This window comes from Amia ocellicauda, chromosome 8 (assembly GCF_036373705.1).
Source record: "Amia ocellicauda isolate fAmiCal2 chromosome 8, fAmiCal2.hap1, whole genome shotgun sequence".
Classification (NCBI taxonomy): Eukaryota; Metazoa; Chordata; class Actinopteri; order Amiiformes; family Amiidae; genus Amia; species Amia ocellicauda.
Genome location: NC_089857.1, coordinates 18675526 through 18696212, shown reverse-complemented (window position 1 = coordinate 18696212; position 20687 = coordinate 18675526). Strand labels below are relative to the sequence as shown.

The 20687-nt window shown below is 38.8% G+C and overlaps 1 protein-coding gene across 3 annotated transcripts in view; it reads right to left on the bottom strand.

The window, feature by feature from the left end:
* Window positions 1–20687, bottom strand: part of ctif (CBP80/20-dependent translation initiation factor) — a 118512-nt gene that overhangs the window by 46794 nt on the left and 51031 nt on the right. For all 3 annotated transcript variants that reach the window (XM_066712259.1, XM_066712261.1, XM_066712260.1), the window contains exon 8: window positions 9720–9796. In XM_066712259.1, the coding sequence (XP_066568356.1) occupies window positions 9720–9796 (77 nt within the window). The remainder of the gene's footprint in view (window positions 1–9719; window positions 9797–20687) is intronic.

The window sequence follows — 20687 nt, the reverse complement described above, 5'->3', positions numbered from 1 at the left end:
TGCTATGTGATTTAATTCTACGTCTTCTAAACATGCATCTTGAATGCTAACAGACTTTTAAATGCAACACTGGTTCCTGTGAAAGCCGCTGTTTTTCTTTCTTTCTTATATCGGAAAGGATAGTTTTAAGCAGCTTAAAAAAAAAAGAAAAAAGTAATGCTCACCCTGTCATGTAGTAAAAACACAGATGCTATCAGTTGTTGTGCAGCAGTATAAGAATGCAACTTATCACCCACCATAGTAGCTCACCTTGATACAACTTGACAGGACTTCATTTAGTTTTTACATTTTATTGTTTAACCTTAAGGAGAGACAGTTCCTTGCAACACGGGAGGTGTTTTTTACTTATTATGCTGACCAGGTAACGTTCACGTTACTATCAGAAAGAAAGACCCAGGGCCTCCGATTGCATTCCTGGTATGGCTGTTAGAGGTGTATTTCCAAACCAAGTGCACACAGTCAATTTAACTGTCCCACAAAGAGATAACACTGTTGTAACCACTTGTGGTCTGAGTTTTATCGCAGTCGTTTGGGTGGAGGAAGAAAGAAACAAAAAACCAAAGCAATAAACCACCTCTAACGAAAATGACAATGGGACCACCCATAACAATTAAAGCAGACAAATGAAAAAAAAACAAGCAAATGGAAAAAAAAAAAAAATGCACTACACAGCTTCTTGACTGCTGGCTATATAACCAAGGGACTGTTCATAGGGGAAATAACAGTAAGCCTTTCCAATCTAATGAATTGTAATAGTCATGTGTGGTATCTATTTTGTAGTACTGTTGTGCTACAACTGAACCTTTCCAAAAACACTTGGATGCTATTGCAGTACGGCATGGCTCTCTGTATGAGCCGTACCCTCTGAAGAGTTTCTCCTGTTACAGACTATAAGTTGTGAAAGCACACATTCCATACTATGCCTTGATATGGAACACTGCATTTCCCCATCTCAACGTACAGGAAACACAGCTATGCAAGATCAGAGATAGGAAATACTATTGTTTCAGTGACTCTGCAGTTGCGCCATCTACTGATACAAGTCAGAAGAGCCCTGTCGGAGACTATGAACTGTATTCCACTTGTGTTCACAATGCACAGGCAAGGTCAGAGGAGTTGGTGATGTAAAAAGAAACATTCATCTACACATTAACTGAGCAAAATTGAGTTTTAACCCTTGCACTTCATTTATATTTTTTATTTCAATTTTCCCAAATGTTTCTCTTTAAGAAATCAACAATCTCCTCACAGACGTAGTCAAAACTAAAGCATTTTCAAGACTGAAGCTATTAATTATTTTTAGAGAGTCAGTTTTGATTAGGTCAATATTTGGCCTGTGCTTGACTTTGTCAGGTGTTTAACACTGATTGAATGAAAATAAAAACTAAGAAAACTGAATGCTTTTAAGGACTTACAAAATTATTTTACATTGATTCAACTACATTATCATCACTTAGACAGAATATTAACAAAAAAGTATTACATCTATGCTCTGAAAAACAGTGACACATTTATGTACTTTGATAAAGGTGTCAGGTTACTTTTGATCTCTATTCATCTCCCTGGTTTGCAGCCTCAGCCAACTCAGTGAAGCTGCAGTGGAGTCTGCAGACGCTTCTTTGACGTCACGTTGCAGCACTCGAAGGGCGTATCTGCTCACGAATACGGAGTCTTTGCATCACTAGTGCAGGGTGAATTCATGTTTAAACTGGATTTTCCTAAAACGAATAGACCATGACAGATGACAGAAGCTGAAATATTTGAAGATTTGAAGAGGACTACAGACGTTATTCAATTCACTGAGCACACAAAGGTACAGAAGTTACAGAATGTGTTTCAAGTGCATACTGTAAACATCAAGTGTGACCATCATTGTAGCAACTACTATTACATTTTAATAGCAAAGCTGCTGAAATGATCTTTAAACAGGTGAATATGAATCTATAAGCAGGTACTTTACTGGGATTTCTTTCTGTAATGGAATGTTTTTAAGGACGTACTAGAAATATATGCACACTTTGCGTTTAATACTGTTATAATTATATAGATAGATACATATAGTACAAATCTTAATGCACACATATTGAGAAAATGAATACCAATGGTCCCCTATTATCTTTAAACAGCTCTAGTATACACAGCGATGAGGGATGGCTCTTTTGGTAGAGGCTCCATTTGGTGGACCAGTTGGTCGCACTCCTTGTTTAGAAGAAGAAACAAAATGTACAGCAGTCCTTGGAGAGACAGCATGTGCTTACTCCAGTGTCACGGCCAACTGCTAAAAACATTATAAAATGCTTTGTGTGATGTCCAACAGCTCTGCTCTTTAATTATCATTATGGAGCCCCGTTCCTCACCCATGTGTCCCACAGCCAGCCTTCTGCTCATTGAGCGTTCGTGTATAATGGCTGCACACACCTCGGTTATGAGTGGTGGTGTTCGGTATGAGGTCACTCCGTCACCCACACATCGTTCTTTCCAACTCTCGACACAGCCACCGGCAATCAGAACAACCAGAGGACATTCCACGCAAAGTCTCCCCTTCTGCTGAACTGATTCTGCCTCTCTTGTGAGTCTTTTAACCACTGAACTGTGAGAGGGGGCAACCTGCTGGGGCTATTCATCACAATAAGAATGCACCACGTTAGGACCGAACACAAGAGACTGACCAAGAGCTGTTCTCAATTTTCAGCCTTAATGTTTGTTTTTTTTCCTGTTCAACACACTTATGACTATTGCCTGCTATGAGTCAGGGCCTCACACCCAAGACTAATGCCTGGTGACAACAGACAAAATGCTTCAGAGACTACACACCAGATTTTATTCAACCTTAGCTTAGATTCCTTCATATCCAAGTTAAAAAAGTTACACCTGTATACATAATGAGGACATTTTCTTTGTTTCACAGAGACACACGAAAATGTACGTAAAAGTAAAGACCATGAGACACGATCGATTCCAGCTTCTGAAGACAGTAGAAGAGGACTGTTTTTGTTCTAGAAGTTTTTATGTATTTATTTATTAACTTTCCATCAACTGAGAAAAAAAACTTGACCCTCTTTGCTTTGCTACTGTAATAAAAGATGAACCAGTTACTATTCCTGAGTTGAAAGCAAATAATATGAAATAATACAGAACAGCAGGCAATACAAAATAAGAAACCACGTTAAGGAACATTGCGGAGACGCAATGGCTTCCCATGACTGCCTCGTACTTTCTGTTTCAAAGGCCCGCATACGCAGGGCTTGTCAAAGGCCGAAACTGGGCCGGTGACCAGCCTCCCCTCAGAGAGGCATTAACTAGGCCTTCTATGGGCGCAGCTGGGTGCACAATTTACACCACAGACACAGGTTAGGGACACAGCGGGAGTGTGTGTTTTACATTCATCAGCCATGTCTGCACTCTTTTCACTCTTATATCGGGCCGACACTCTTTATGAAGTCATTAGAGGAGTGGACGGCTATTGTCTCGGCTGCTGGTAGGGAAAGCATGCACAGCTGCTTGTGAAGACACGATAAAAGGGGCTTCATTGTCATTTACATTCTGCTCTTCGCTGTGAGAAAGAAAAATATGACTCGACGGGGGGTGAAAGGAATACGCGGCCCTCTGTTATGACCTGAGCAGTAAGCCTGGGGAGCTATTAGCTGATAGCTTGATTAGCCTTGAGAGTCTATTTGGAACACACAATAAAACCCCAAACAATGCAATAGTCACTCATCTTTTCTTTAAGGAAAAAAACAAACAAGTGAACTAGAGTTACCATGAACAGCATGCCAAATATCTGCGCAGTCCTTAGAAAGTACAATATTCAACATCAGATCTTACAAATAAATAAATCAATAAAATATTAGATGGTCAAAATGAAATGTCTTGTTTTGCACATTCAAAATTAGTTAAAATCAATCCATTAAGAATCGATATGTAATCAAAACACAAGTCAAGCTTGAAATTAAGACTGGATAAATCAAACCAAAATCAGATGAAAAAACATTTACACACAATGGAACAATGTTCATGTTTTGAAATATGCAGACACGTTGTTTACAAACAGCATCTGTTGTTAATGTAGTTTATTAAGTGAGGAAATTATTAAATAGTGAGAATATTTTTAAACCACTGTAAATTCTGGGAATATATTGATATAATTATGTTTACTGCATACAGTGTGTTTGTATGCTTTCTTGCTGTTGGGCTTCCGGGACTATACCGTCCCTGCAGCTTTCCCTGAGGACTTTCAGGGGGTCCCCCAAAATCAATGTCCTTTAGCATCTCTTTCAAAGGTAATGGTGAAAGGAGATCGATGATTAAATGGTATGGCTGCATGGAGCGATTTCCTGTCATGGTAATGATCTGTCCTTGGGCCAGGCACTGTACAAAATAAAACCGCAGTGTCCTTATTCCAACTGCAAAAAAAAAAAAAAATAGCCTGGCTGGCATTGCTCTGAAATTAGAAGCTGGAACACTTTTATGTTGGTGTATTTAAAATGCTGAGCACTCTCACTTCATTCAGATAGACCAATAATGAACTTGCTACGGTTTGGTCTCAGTAAAATTCAGTCCGCAACCCAAGGGAAAAAGTACGGCATGATTTATTAGCTGCAGATAAGGGAGCCTATTTTTAACACCTCCCGAAAAGATGACCGAAACCCAAATACACCAGCAAATTTGTGAACATAATAATGTTCTGGGAAGGGCTGAGAGCTACAATTCTCCAGGAGCAGAGGGACGGAGGGTCAAATTGAAAATATGTTGCAGACACTAAACTTACAACTTCAGTCAAAAGGGGTCCTGGATGTGATATTCACATCTGAAAAAAGGTTCTCCAATAGGCTGCTCTTTGTTTTGATGCTCTGTGGTATAGCTAAGTTGGATGGCATTGCTGAGGTGACCACCTGTGTTCCCACTGCATTTTCTTGAGTACAAACTGACCTGGGGAAGGAGCACTACAGTAGGTCAAAGGTCAAACAGGGATTCCTGGGATTCTAACAAGACAACACTTTAATAACTGTCTGATCCTCCTGTTGATACAGTTATGCAGATACATTGGTCAGCTTTTCTTTTCATTACATTTAGATCAGTCTATTTATTAAAATATGAAGATCTATCAGTTTCTGCACAAACAGGGCTAAATTCAGACAGTATGGCACTGCTAACTGTGTCATTGTCGGCCAGGTTTTAGAAAGGCAACAAAGCCACTTAAAGCAGAGACTTTGGAGGTTAAACTCTCAAATTATCTAACACGCAAGAGGTCTGTTCTCATTGATAGTTGAGGAATATGCATCAAAATGTACTGCATTGTATGGTACATATAATTCCAATCTGCACTTTTTTATTTGATCTGTTTTAATAGCCCTCGAGTTGTGAATGGATTTTGTACATATTTTCTTGTAGTCCCGACTAATTTTAGTATTGCAGTTTAGAATATAAAATGTCAAGAAGGGTGACAAACATGGTACTACTATTGACACGCTGATAGGATTTTATTGACTATTTGGCTTTAATGTACATTGGGGATTTGGGCACAGAATTGGTCATGTACCCACACTGCTTTGCAAAGGCTCTGGGATGTGATATTCTAGGTATGCATCGTTTTATTTTGGAAGCGTAGCCCTTCTTGGGCCGGAAAGGGAACTGGTGTGCAAATTAGCAGTGAGCGACTCCTACTTAGACAAGCTCCTCTGCTGTGGAATAATTCACTGTGAGTTGAGTAGCAAAAAAAAAAAAACTGGGCGTAGATGATAATGTGAATTCCACTGAAACCCTTGGAGGTTGGATGAATACCTCTTTTGTCTGGCTAATTGCTACACATCCATACTGCTTTGAAGTTCCATCCAATCCCGCCACTGACTCCCCCAAAATACCCCCCCCCCACCCCCACCCACCAAAAAAAAAAAAAAAAAAGAGGGAAAAGGGGGAACAAAATCCCAAATGTTTTGTCCGCTGGGTTCAGCTTGCGCTTTTGAAGTGTGAATGTTTGGGAAGGGAACTAGCAGGAGCTGCCTGAATAATCATGGGCCTCGGAACAGACCCACCCCTTGGCTGAACCTCCAGTTACTTCTGGGTCTGTGGCTGGAGTAATTACACTGTTCCCTCCGAGCGGCTCTCTGAGCTCCTGCCCTCGCAAGCCAGCTATGAGCTCGGCCGCATTTAGGCGGTTTACTCAGCGGGAAAGCTATAATTTCACACAATTTTAGGTTTATTTTTTGGGAAATCACTGCTGGGGAAAAATCAAAAGGGCTAATTTCATGCAGTTCAGCAGACAGAACATATATACACTCACCTAAAGGATTATTATGAACACCATACTAATACTGTGTTTGACCCCCTTTCGCCTTCAGAACTGCCTTAATTCTACATGGCATTGATTCAACAAGGTGCTGAAAGCATTCTTTAGAAATGTTGGCCCATATTGATAGGATAGCATCTTGCAGTTGATGGAGATTTGTGGGATGCACATCCAGGGCACGAAGCTCCCGTTCCACCACATCCCAAAGATGCTCTATTGGGTTGAGATCTGGTGACTGTGGGGGCCAGTTTAGTACAGTGAACTCATTGTCATGTTCAAGAAACCAATTTGAAATGATTCGACCTTTGTGACATGGTGCATTATCCTGCTGGAAGTAGCCATCAGAGGATGGGTACATGGTGGTCATAAAGGGATGGACATGGTCAGAAACAATGCTCAGGTAGGCCGTGGCATTTAAACGATGGCCAATTGGCACTAAGGGGCCTAAAGTGTGCCAAGAAAACATCCCCCACACCATTACACCACCACCTCCAGCCTGCACAGTGGTAACAAGGCATGATGGATCCATGTTCTCATTCTGTTTACGCCAAATTCTGACTCTACCACCTGAATGTCTCAACAGAAATCGAGACTCATCAGACCAGGCAACATTTTTCTAGTCTTCAACTGTCCAGTTTTGGTGAGCTTGTGCAAATTGTAGCCTCTTTTTCCTATTTGTAGTGGAGATGAGTGGTACCCGGTGGGGTCTTCTGCTGTTGTAGCCCATCCGCCTCAAGGTTGTACGTGTTGTGGCTTCACAAATGCTTTGCTGCATACCTCAGTTGTAACGAGTGGTTATTTCAGTCAAAGTTGCTATTCTATCAGCTTGAATCAGTCGGCCCATTCTCCTCTGACCTCTAGCATCAACAAGGCATTTTCGCCCACAGGACTGCCGCATACTGGATGTTTTTCCCTTTTCACACCATTCTTTGTAAACCCTAGAAATGGTTGTGCGTGAAAATCCCAGTAACTGAGCAGATTGTGAAATACTCAGACCGGCCCGTCTGGCACCAACAACCATGCCACGCTCAAAATTGCTTAAATCACCTTTCTTTCCCATTCAGACATTCAGTTTGGAGTTCAGGAGATTGTCTTGACCAGGACCACACCCCTAAATGCATTGAAGCAACTGCCATGTGATTGGTTGGTTAGATAATTGCATTAATGAGAAATTGAACAGGTGTTCCTAATAATCCTTTAGGTGAGTGTATATATATATATATATATATATATATATTATTGTTCAGTATGCTATCAACCTGTGTGGCGTAGTTTATAGACCAGACTGTTTCTGCAAGACTTAGTGTGCTCCTTCTATCTATCTATCATATCTGCCCCCAGTGTCATAACCAGGAAATCAGTCGAAAATAGCAATGCTCCAAGGCAAGAGAATCTCAGTTTATTAGTTATATCTGTTCATGTTTTTAACAAGGTCAATTGGTAGTTAAGTTAGTTGCTGTGGGTAAGTGCATGGGCATTTAGTGCACCTGAGACGGACAAATATTCATCCACATCCTTACAGAGGAACGGAAGAGTAAAAAGGAGTGGAAAGGTATGTGGAGCACTTCCGGTTAAAGAGGGGGCATAATGGGTTATTTCACTACAGCTTCAAGTCTTTCAACCGTAGGACTGAATATTAAAACAGTTCAGTTAACATGCCATTCAGAAATAGGGAACTACAAACTAAGGCATTCAGAGTAATGATCCTATTCATAGCTTTAAGACACAGATACCATTTGTATCACTATCATGATCTCCCAGTACAGCAGACAAATGGATTAATATTATTTATCAGTAGGCAAGGTAAGCCCTCTGACTAGGGCTGTGCGATATGACGATATATATCATATGACGATAGAATAACGTCTATCGTTTCATATTATGCTCTATCGTTTATATCGTGGTGTCGCAAATCCCACTCTTTACGGCAGTATTTTTCGTCATTAGGACGGTTTGTGTTCTCCCCAGTTCTTCCAAACGTGCCGGACGCGGCAAGAAATGAGCATCAGAAACACAAACAAGACATGGAGGAGAGAGACCTGACACACAATAACCAACACAACCAAGAGATATTTTAATGCGCAAGCGCACACGGTCCGCCTCGCTCTCATCGCCGGGATAAACTGGATCTGCAAGCATCCCCACCCCCGCTAATTTAGACGGATATAATTTGTATAAAATTAATAATAACGTTTGTTTGCATTTTAATAAATTGGAAAGCAAAGCAAACACATGTAGAAAGTATAATTTTCTTTTTATTAAGATGGTGAAGTGGTTCAACAGTTAATATTATTATAACTATTTTGTATTAACACGTGCTGTGTACCGGTCAGTAGAATCGAAACGCGACACTCAGGGGAGAAATGTAACTGTGCAGCGCCACTATAAACCCAGATGTGGTAAATCTACCTGAATCCATACCATTTTACAGCGCATGTGTTGTGTGATTACTATTACTAGTGTTATTGTTGTTATGTGACAGTAAATCATACTCTGTATGTGTGTGTGTATATCCCATAACAACATAACACACGTAATAGTAATCACACAACACTTGCCCTGTAAAGTGTTGCATTCTGCATTTCCCACGACAGCCTGCATGTAGTATTTGTTAGTTTTGCATATTTAATGATTAATGAAATACTTGTAGTTTGAATGTCTTTGGTCTTATTTTGTAGCTTGACTGGATAAAAAAGAAAAAAAAAGAAACATCGAGATATATATTGTGTATCGCCCAAACTTATAAAAATATCGAGATATTATTTTTAAGTCATATCGCCCAGCCCTACCTCTGACCAAGTCATTCTTATGATATTTAGTGGCTTTACTGTGTGTGGCGGAGGTCAAGGAGCTGATGAGCGATTTCCATTGCTGATGCTGCTAATCTATTGACATTCTTCCTCCCCAAAGAAAAGGTGATGTTGCTTAAGGGTAAAATATAAAAGTCCTTCAGATGAAGATATATTTTGAATGCAACCTAGCAACTATGGAGTGTTTTGCATGATTTCATAAAACCAGAGCAATGTATAAAAAACAAACCTAAAATTAAAATATAATAGAAAATATCAGCTTTTCATGGGATCTTCATTAAAATGAACACTAACACAAAAGACGTCAATTCTGTCAGTTTTCTCTTAGATTGACGTCTCTCTCGTGAGAAAGTGAGAAAGTCCATCATTGTATTTGCTGCCAATTCTTAAAATTCTAATACTCTGAAGCCAGCATTCCCAGTCTTAAGTGCATCTGACGAAGGACAAGAATGAGAGGAAAAAAAAAAAAGTTTTGAAGGACTCGACAGACTGCAGGCAGCATTAAAACATGGCATTTCATTTGTTTTTTCTCCTCGGAATGTATTCTCATTCCAAACAGGGGGAAGAGGACACAGCAGAAAAATAAATGCATTGACAAGCGAGCATGGGGTCCTTTGACTTACCTTCGGTCATTCCTCCTTCTTCGGAATAGTTTTTTGGTGTGTGCAATTTCAGCTTCATTAGGCAGCGGCGGATATACCTGAGGAGTGAAACGGAAAATACTTAAATTGGTTGGTTGTTACCACGCAGAGATAGGAAATAGAATTGAAAAAATAACTACGATAGCTGTAAAAAAACAACACAAAAACAACTCTGCACAGCTGTTCCTGTCGAGTCTGAAACAAATCCCATACCTGTTGAATTAACTCCCTTTATATTAAACACACACAAGGAAATAAGGGACTTGCTGTTGTGGAGAGCCTGAATTCATCCCTTTCTCAATGGAAAAAATAAATAAAATAGGATTACTACTATATACGTCTGTCATTAACTTGTGTGTGGTCAGACCTTCTGTCACATACAATAACAGCTGAGCAATGTCGAAGCAATCAATTTTACATTAGAGCACATACACCAAATGGCAACATTGTCCCAACAAGGGAAAGTAGATTTAAGAACTGTAATGTATAGTTAAATAACTGGAATTCACATGCTTGCATAAAATTAAATAAAAATACTATTTACATGGGCATACAGAACTCAAGGGCAATTAACTTGTCAGGCTGTAAGAAGCCGAGTAAGAAGTTTCACTGAAGTCACGCTCGGTGATTACGGATTTGTTTTGTCAATGCAAAAGGCAGGATGTATTGGTCGGAATTAACATTCAGTTCAAGACTGGCAGACCCACATTTAAACTGTGGTCACTTTGTAGCGAGCTAAGTGAAACATAGGTATTGTACATTGCTTTAGGCCTGGACATCTAATTATTTATGGATAATTGTATGTAAAAATAATGTGATATATTGTAAGTCACCCTGGATAAGGGAATCTTCTAAGAAATATAATAATATATTTTAAACTGTTTGGAAGAAAGAAAAGGGACCTAAATACATTCATACATAAGTACCACTGCTGAGGACAATAAAACAGGTCAAACCACAAGGTCTTGCTCTCCACTGTTTTCAGCTTCTCACCCATACACAGTCCTGCCTAGTTCTAAAAGCACCATGGGAAGCATCATGTGGCCACACATTTGCACAGACTGCAGAGCGTCTTTACCAACACTGATATTCCTGAATAAATATACTTTGGAAGTATGTCGTCCATCTATAACTACCTTTAAAGAAACCATAGAATAAAATAAACTATAATGAAAATCATCGTTATGTGGCAAGGAATAATAAGCGAAATAAATACAAAATAATGGGAGCCAGAGTGGACGTGAAAAGTCACAATTTCAAAAAGAGTACTTTTAAGGTGTTACATTCTCCATTAAACTCATCTTAAGGGCTTGACAGCCTTGGTTTCCATGGTTATAGACAGACATACTATCAGAGGGGGAATGGGAAAAATAGTGATTTTCTCAAATAACTCTGTTGGAGTGAATGGCTGAAACACTTACTGGCCTCATTATCTCTAGATCAGCACCATCTGCACAGGAAACCAAATAAAACCCACGGCTTGGTGGCAGTCTGCCTCCCTTTAATCCCAAATCTCAATCAACAAAAATCAACTCTGCGTTACAGTATTTCTTCGGAGTCACAGTGACCTTTACCTTGATTTGGCTCAGTGTGGTGCCTCTATATTTGGAGATACACCCTTCCCGATCAAGCCTGCAATGCAAGCGCATAATGTTCCACACAACACTGCTCATGACGACTCATTTTTTGTTGTTAATTTTCTTTTTGGATGGGGTAAAAAATGATAGCAGAAAACGTTCTTTACTCTTTAATTTATTCATATTTATAAAGTTATGTATCACGGTAAAACAGGAACATGATTAATCTGGGTGTTATAAGTGTATTGTGAATGGACCCTTTTTGAAACAGAACCTAAACTACTCTTTGATAAGCTAAAGACACCTTTCACCTGTACGGTGCCGTCAGCGCTGTAAGTGTGGCTTTCTGAGACACTGGTTAAAGGTCTGGCAGTGAAAAAGCACTATATTTTGCAGGAGATGAGGAAGCCAACCTCAGGAAGCCAACATTGAGAACCAGCTTTTAAATTGATGTACCGGTATTCACTTGGACACCATAAAAGTCGATGCAAAAAAACATGCCACATGAAAGCTGTTTGGGTACAAATATGGCATGGCTTTCCCCAATCCCACAGGAGCTGGGCTTCTAAGAATTAATAAAAAAGGCAATTTACGAAAATAAAAATGATGCTCAGAATATGCAATGCTTGCTTTGGCTAAAAACGCACCACCTCTGACTGTTAGTGTGAGATGACAGAAGGGCGCTGGACATTGAATCATCGAACTGAACTGCCAAAAAAAAGCCAAAGAATTCTTTCATATCCAAGAGAGAAAATACAGGCAAACAGGCTTCACCTGTTTTTTTTCCTGTGATGAATCAGATCCTGCTATGATTTAAAAAAAATACTTTTGAATACCAAGGTCTTAAAAGCTTCATTGCTTTTATTCAATTGGTCAAAATGCAGCATTAATCCACATATAAAAGTGCCCATCAATGGGAGCCTAACAAGTTATATAAATTACACTGCTGTTAGTGTAAGCTTTAAGAGATGCTTATAACACAGAATAAAATATCACATTATTCATGTATTTTATGCTTGTGTGCGCTTGTGTGCGTGTGTGAAATTCCAGGTGAACACGGCTAATGCCCATTCCACGTGAAGTAAAAATAGAGTAATAAATTAACTGACCACACTACATAATTACTGCCAGGGTCACGGGAACCTGCTTCCTGTACAAACAGTTTCAATCTTGCCCAAGACATTTCAGGTTTTAAAGTTATGTTTCGCGTTTTTCACAGTGTAATTGTTTTTTTGGCAGAGTACATATGTAAATAGCCAGGTTCTTAACAGTTTTGCTGACAACACAAATTATGAAGGTTTAGGATGGCTCAGTTGAAGTGGATGACATGCAAGACCATCACACAGTAACACCGGCATCAAGCCCTTTCAAATAATTATTATTATTAAGAGAAGAAGAACTGGCACTTGATTGTACCAGTACAATAATGCACAATGCTTCGTTGGCATTATTTAAACCCATTGCCGGTCACTTTTTATTTTAATGGTGGAAAAACACAGATTGTATCCTATTTTCAAATTGAAGATTTATTTTAAACCACAGAAACCTAGGAAACCAGATCATTACAAAACCATGACAAAAATCCCCATCGGAGACTCATTAATATGGAAGACCTAACTGAAATTAACCAACCCAAAATAAAAGAAAGTAAAACGGTTGGCTGTGAATTCTTGCTTGTTCTTTGGGTTACACACTTTTTCCTGGAGGGCTCGGTGCATTTGTCTTCCCTTTCCTATTGGCTGCTGTAGATTAGAGACAGATGTGGCCGTGGACCCATGCAGGATCATTCATACCATTTGCTGTATCAAACATAGAGGGACCACACCAAGCCGAATAAAAGTGTTATTTTAACATCAACGGTCTCTGTGTGATCAGATTTAGGCTCAAAATATACACATGGCCTATAATGACCAACTACCGAAATAAACACAAGAAGCAGAGCAGGGCATCTTTAATCTGAAAGGCCAGCTCCCAAGTTAGAAACCTGAAATTCTGAGGGAGAAAAGCTAAGCAGCAGAAGAGCCCTTGAAATAATGCATGTGAAGATGCACAGAGACACAACACAGCAGTGCGTTAAGCAGAAGACAACTGTGGGCCCACGACCTCACACTTGGCAGGTGTGAGCTTTAAAAAAGAAGCTTTGCAATGAAAACATTTACATGACTGACAGGCAAAGCTTATCATGAACTAGGAGCTGAAAAGCAGGAGCCCAGACTGTTGTATTTGCTTTTCTCAAATTGGAGTTGAGGCCAACTGAGAACAAATTTCAGGAACGCACTTAAAACATCTCCAGACCAAGCAATCTCCATTCTACTACTTAATAAGACCTTTGCGTAGCTGTCAAAGCAGGAATTTAAGACATGGCGCTCAATAGGTGGAGAAGAATTCTTCAGGGATAATGTATGCAAGTAGTAACTGAGACGTCTAAGTAAGAAAAACATTTGATGAATTAGGATGAATCACAACTTCAAACCCAGACACCCCTAATGTGCATGTAAAAATAACTGAAAAAAAGTGGTCTCATTAATCATGTTTTTCTGCAGTTCTATGAATTCAATAGACCAACAGAAAGCAAGAGAGAGAAAGAAAGAAAAGTGTTTTAGCTACTGTTGCTTTGCTTAGGGATATCATTAGCTGCCTTCAATTGTAAACAGATGGCAATATAAACGCCAGAAGTAAATTAAAAAAGCCATCAGAGCTAGTAATATTGAAGACATTTATTGCCCTTCTTTTCTTATATATTTCAGAGAAAAGGGAAAATCTGGCTTCGAAAGAAAATTGAAAACTGGGCGCGATTCACAAAAGTTCCAAAACAAGAGTTACCAAACGTATAATTAATTGAGAGGACTTTCCACTTTTAGATACAAAATACCAACTTCCAACTTCCGACAATGATCTTTCAGTTTTAATTTTTGGTCTACCTGAAAGATATGTGTTTGTCGCCGATTAAAAACCCAAATTTAAACTGACCTGCTCAGTTAAAATATAAGATATATTTAAAATATAAAAAAAAATATAAAAACAATGCTAGTTAATCTCACAGTTAGACCTCACCATGTCTATGTCAAAAAGATAGCTATAGTGTTTTTGAATCTAGTTTCCAAATCTCTGCTGCACTAATTATACATAACCAAATGTCTTGAATACATATTATCTGCATTCATGAGTTTGGTTGATTTCTATATAGCTGAAAATCTTGTTATTTGTGGACATTCACTTTACCTTTTGTTTGTTTTTTAACATATCAGAACATCAGAACAGGGCTGACATTAGATGGGGTACAAGTCTCTCCTTGTTATTACCCTTTATCTATGGGTTTCTAAGCTTACTTCGACTATATTTTTGACAGAATACCAATTTGAGAAATACAAAAGCACAGACAGAAAAAGGAAAAATAATAAAAAACGATCTGAAACGCGAGGTGTGCCGCCTCCCGGGGATGGTACCCTTTCACACAGAATTTGACAGAAACTTGAACTTTTTGCAGACGTGACAGAAAAGATGTGGAGGAGCTCGACCAGGAAACCAGTGTAGAAGGTTCCTGAAGTACAGCTCGGCAAACAGCTAGAACACAGGACGGGAGCCAAGGGGCCGGGGGCCGAAGGGAGTTAATGGCTTTTAGAGATTTTAAGCAGACAGAATACAGTAGTTTGGACACAGTTTTACAGCAAAATTAAACGCTAGTTGTTTGACTGTGGCTCTGCTGTGGGAAAGATGTGATGAGTCACCGAGGTAATAAATAATATGGTAATTACGCTGCAAAGAGCTCACAGTGTTCACTTCTCTCTACTATTGCCATAAGTATTTTCTCTGTCCTTAATGTTTATACCTCCTGCTGATTTTTGTAGAAAAAAGCAGTAAAGCAATACATCAGCTGAGGCTTTGAAAAAATAACAATTCTCTCTCACCACAGAGATGTTCACACCCTGGATTGAGGCATTTGTACAATCATGTGTTTATGCATAAAGGGATGGGAAAAAAAAGAATTAAAGGTTAGACATTTGAAAAGTTATGCATTTAGCTGTGAAAAAAAAGTAATTATGTAAAGTTAAATATTTCCTAATTTGTTCCATCAGTTTATTTATATTAGGTCTCTAATTGTATTTTGATTTTCCGGTGTTACTACTATGGCATTGTGAGATGAATTTCTCCTTACGGTTAAGGACGGTTACCTGTTCAGGAAGTTCAGAGCGAGTATTATTGCATGCATCACAAGGTATGTTCTGCATATCTATTCTCCAGGAACTACACCTCTGAGCCAAAGTTTATATTTTCATGATGAAAGCCAGTTTAAGAAAGTGATTAAGGGAAAGGGAAAAATCCTGCATGTATCCTTTTATTTTGTCTTTATTTTTTCATCCCATATATATATTTATCAGTACAACAGTTTTGGATAGCTACATGATTATATTCATATCACACCTGTGAAAAAAACAAAACAGAACAAACAAACAAAACATTAATTGGTTGCCTTCTGTTCCCAAAGTTCCTCTGTCTCTTTTCTTCTCCAGTTTGTGTAAAATGCATGTATATCCAATTCTGAAAGCACTCAGAGGTTAATATGAATTCCATATTATGTGAGGGAAGCAAAGTCCGACTCCAAGTGAAGTGTATAGCTCAATGCATTTCCTGTGTTTGGTTATTTGGAGTTGAAAGATCTATGGCACAGAGGAACTGGAAGTCAATGTTTAAGTTCACTTCCCTTAACCACTCACTTATTTGGACCCTGAAGTTACAGCACTTTGACAATGCAGTTGTTGTTTTTTAAACCACACACTAACAGAAAGGTTCTTTAAAAGGACATGTTAGTAGTGTGTGTGGTGGATGGATCTGTGTAGGTGAAAGCAATCTTCAAAAACCGGACGAAAGTGTTCAAAGAACCCAAAATAGTGCTCAACTATGGCTGAGAAACCTGGTCACAATGTAAAAATGATACAAAAACTGCAGACGACACAAAGAAGCATGGAAAGATGTATGCTTGGAATAACCAGAAGAGATAGATATTGTCTTATGTTCCGCACATAAATAAGAATTTCAACATTTCCGAGTCAAGAGACAAATATACTATCATTTTAGTATACCAAAGCAAAACTGCACTGTAGTGAATAATACTCCATAAAGTAAATGCAATCAATCTCAACCTCTATGGATCAATTAAATACATATTTCATCCAGCTTTTGTAAGATTTCTTAGATGGTAAACACAGGCTACACTTTTCTTCTGAATCTAAAAAGAGAGATCAGCACTATGATCTTAGTTAACAAATTATTTGTAAATGCTTCTTGGATCCTGCAAAAGCGAGATCGGTTTCATCAAAGTTTAATTTGAAACAATTCTTAGTTGTCTAACTTTTTATAAGCAAGAGAACCATCTGTGGCTTTTTCAGGAGGCCCACTTCCTGTATTTAAATAAATATAAAGCTGTGCATCATCAGCATAACTATGAAAATGAACCCTAGCTTGCGCCCAGGGGGACTCGACAGAGTGAATACGGCTAGTGAGCACCCTGCAGTGCAAGCATAGTTTCAAAGCAAGTCAATAAAATGCTGTGGTCCAGTCTTAAAAGCAGCACTTCAATCTTAAAGAATTATTATTGATGGAGAGCCAGATTCAGAGTTAATCATTACAGCGCCATACATGCGTACAACAGCGCTCTCTGTCCATTATGAAAAGCCAAGTGAAATTTGAATAGGATATTATTCAAATTCCTCCTGCTTTCTTGTACGTGGTTAACCACCCACTTTCAGGTTTGAAAATGGAAGAGTAAATTGTAAATATGCCTGACGATATCAGGACCGATTTTCTTAAGCACATTTTTATGGACAAATGCTACCTTAGATACTGAATTAACTGTACCATAGGAATGAGATATGTTAAACATTTGTATCAAAGTCCTCTTTTTAGTAAACTGCTGGCCTAGGTACACAAGCTGAAGAGGGCCTATACATACACTCAATTTGTTGGGTTCTGTAAAGTGATCAAAAGGAAATTCAATTAGTTACTTGAGCAAGTCTAATTGGTGTTTTAATAAGGGAAGAAATCTGAGAAATCCGGCCTTTAGCATCTAGAGGTTTATTATCAAAAGCACTAGAAAAATCTGGTCTTAAGAGGTCGCAGCTGTTGAACGGAAGGAGAGAGGATTTAATACACTGAAATATAAATATGAATATGGTATGTCATCATTTATTGGCTTTTAATGAAATATGAGTAATAAGATTATGGTGTACAGGCATGGCTTTTTGACACCTGAGAGAGCAAAGTGCTTGTTCCTATTCCATCCATAACAGGTTGGTTTAGCACTATTGTGAGGTACTACACACAGAAAGCTATCATAGGGGTTCTTGGTAAATACAGGGATAAGTAGGTATTAAATGTGTAGAAAAATGGGGATTCGACAGTTCTAACCCCTAAATAGAACAATTTTTCCAGGATTTACTTTTCCCATCTCCCAAACTGTGAATGGACTTTATTTCTTATTGTTCTTTTTGAACGGCTATCTTCATTACGTTCTTGATTGACAACCAACGAGGCTATCAATAAGCTAAGACGGAGAGATCTATCCGAGAAGGCTTCATGTCAAAGCCACAGTAGCTAATTCACTGCCACTACTCAAATGAACCCTGCCTATGTCAATTCCCACAAAAAAAAGTTAATTAAAAAAAAACTATAGGAAATTATCAATGTTTGCAGCTGGTCTACATATGAGGCCTCTATAAGGTTTTCCAATGTATTAGCCTTCCTTTCAAACACGTTCCTGGCTAGCCAGTTCCACAGATTAATTAATCTTGTCAGGAGCTGGGTTCTTGTTCCGAATCAAAACCCCAACAAATCTGCTGACCAATGTTCTGTGAACTCGGAGGCACACAAGGCAAGGCATCGGCACTGCCAAGAATGAGCTAAGCATTCATCTGATGCTCAGTGGAGCTTAGCAAGGCCAAATCACTCAAAGGCTGGGGAAAACAGACTCTCTCATAAAATAATAATAATAATAACGCAACAAAAATATTATTTGAGATGACGGGTCTTGAAATCAGTTCTCCTGAATGTTGAAAGAACCTAGTATTAGTTTTTTGGGGGATTAATAGGAAGTGACCAGTCAAAGGGCTGCTGCCAAATCATTTATCTTTAACCAGCTACATGTGCTTTAAACTCCATGTTAAAGACCAAGATGCTATGACTTAATAACAACACACACACGAACAACACACAACTATAAACCTTCATCTCAATTTTTAGCTTGTGACACCATTCTCTGGCAAGATATTCAATTGCGATAGTCTGAGCCATCGAACAAACATCGCCAAAAAGCCTGAATAAGTTGTACCGTCAACAAATTGGAAGATGTCATAGGCTGGTATCCATGGAGATACGGTAGTGCATGCAAATTGACAGATTTGTAAAGCAGGTGGAGTTTAGGAAGTATATAATAATATCTCAGCGGTATGGGATGTCAACTAGTTATATTTTCAAATTTTCTAATGAAGCAGTGATGAGTTTAAGAATCAGGCGATCGGGTGTCTTTCAGTGTATCGAATTCAACACTACTTTTAAACCAGCGTGTCCCATTTACACTAGCGATGCTTCACTGGAGATAGTGGAAGCACATGTTGAATGATGTCAGCTGTGTATATATAAATATACAAAAGTGTGGCTCTAAGAGAAAGCACGTTTAAAAAAGAGCTACAAAAGCCAAGAAATCAAATTTGACATTTGTGGCCTTTTAAGTGCACCTCAGCAATTGAAACTGACATTAAGTTCTATTCACACAAGATAAATCAGTAGTGTGCAAAATAATACATGTATTCTTGGACTATACCAATAAACAAATGTACCTCAGAATAATATAATCTTATGTTTACAGTATTTTAAACATAAATAATCCATGCATTTAATTAACTGGGGGAAAGAAAATGTGATTTTCTGTGAGGACATCCCCATAAGAAATAATAAAGCACATTTTCACTTGGACATTATTGGGATTATACATCCTATAGGTCACTGCCATCTTATCTTGTGCAGGTAACAGGTAGCAATTGTTTTTTTTCTAACAGCAAACCACAAGTAACAACATAACAGCAAGTCATGTTGCACAAGGTAGCTCCTTCAACAACTCAAGCAAAACGTTCCTCAACTAGAAAATATTAAACATGTTGTTAAAAGTGTAACATTATGCTGCCAGGTTTAAATCTAGCAAGTCCAGATTGAGGAAAGGCCATAACGCCCACCTCTGCTTGTTTGCTTCAATGCTATCCTGATCTGTTAGCACTCAGGAGAGGGAAGAAAAACAAAAACAAAACGCCATAACAAGGCTTGAAGAACACTGAACTCTGTGTGCAAATGTAGGGAAGGAGAATTGGACTGTTGCGCATTGGACTGGCATGGTGCCATTTCCTTTTTAAAGGGCATGCCATCATCTTACCGTTTTATTTTGTGTGTTGTTTTGTTTCTTCTCTAATGTATCCTCTGAAGAAAACATTCTGCTTTAACCACTTGCTGTCTCCTGGGCAGGGGAGCCCCTATCCCTTCCTATGTGTTGTTAGCTGTGTATTGGTTACATCGCCAGGCAACAGTAATGCTGATGCTAACACAACCTGACTTCATAGTTATTTATACTGGAGGGATGGTTTGTTTAGAAATGCAACATCCCTTCCCTGAGCCTAATTAGGCTATATCCCAAAAACTGCGGGGATCACCTTGCATTAAATGTCTGCTCCCATATAGGGAATTCATTATCATTGTCCAGACTTCATTAAACCCCACCAAATCATCGCAGGAACAGACACTCTTTTTATCCCGCCTTCAATTAAATGGGACAACCGACCTGAAATCTGACAGGTCACGTAGTGGATTAACCACCCAGGCCAACTGGCCTTTACCTTACCATTACATTACCTGCACACAATCTGTCCAAATTTCCTTGCTGACTTCAGGATTTGTAATATTTCTGTGGAAAAGGTATTCTTCAAGAAGGGGGTGGGGGGGGGGATATTGAGCAAAACAGGAAATGGCAGTGGATACATTTCCACTGTGTGCAGAGGTTCCAGTCCAGTGAGCCTCTCTGATTATTGTGCAGACAAACTGTAGTGAAGAACAGTACTGTACAGAGCAGAGACAGTATGATCGGGACACGTCCACTATTTGTTTCCAATAAGCCTTGTTAATCTTTATTAGCCTTTCCATTCTATAACAGTGTTCCAACCAAACCACGAATTTGACCAAAAAGACATGAACGAGGTATGGTTTACAACCAAATTGCTTAGAATTTCCCAGAGGAAAACACACCACTACAATGTGTGGTCATTTCAAACTAGATTACTATTCATACATTTATGCTTGAATATATGAATATAAGTCAGTTGAGAGTATACAATTA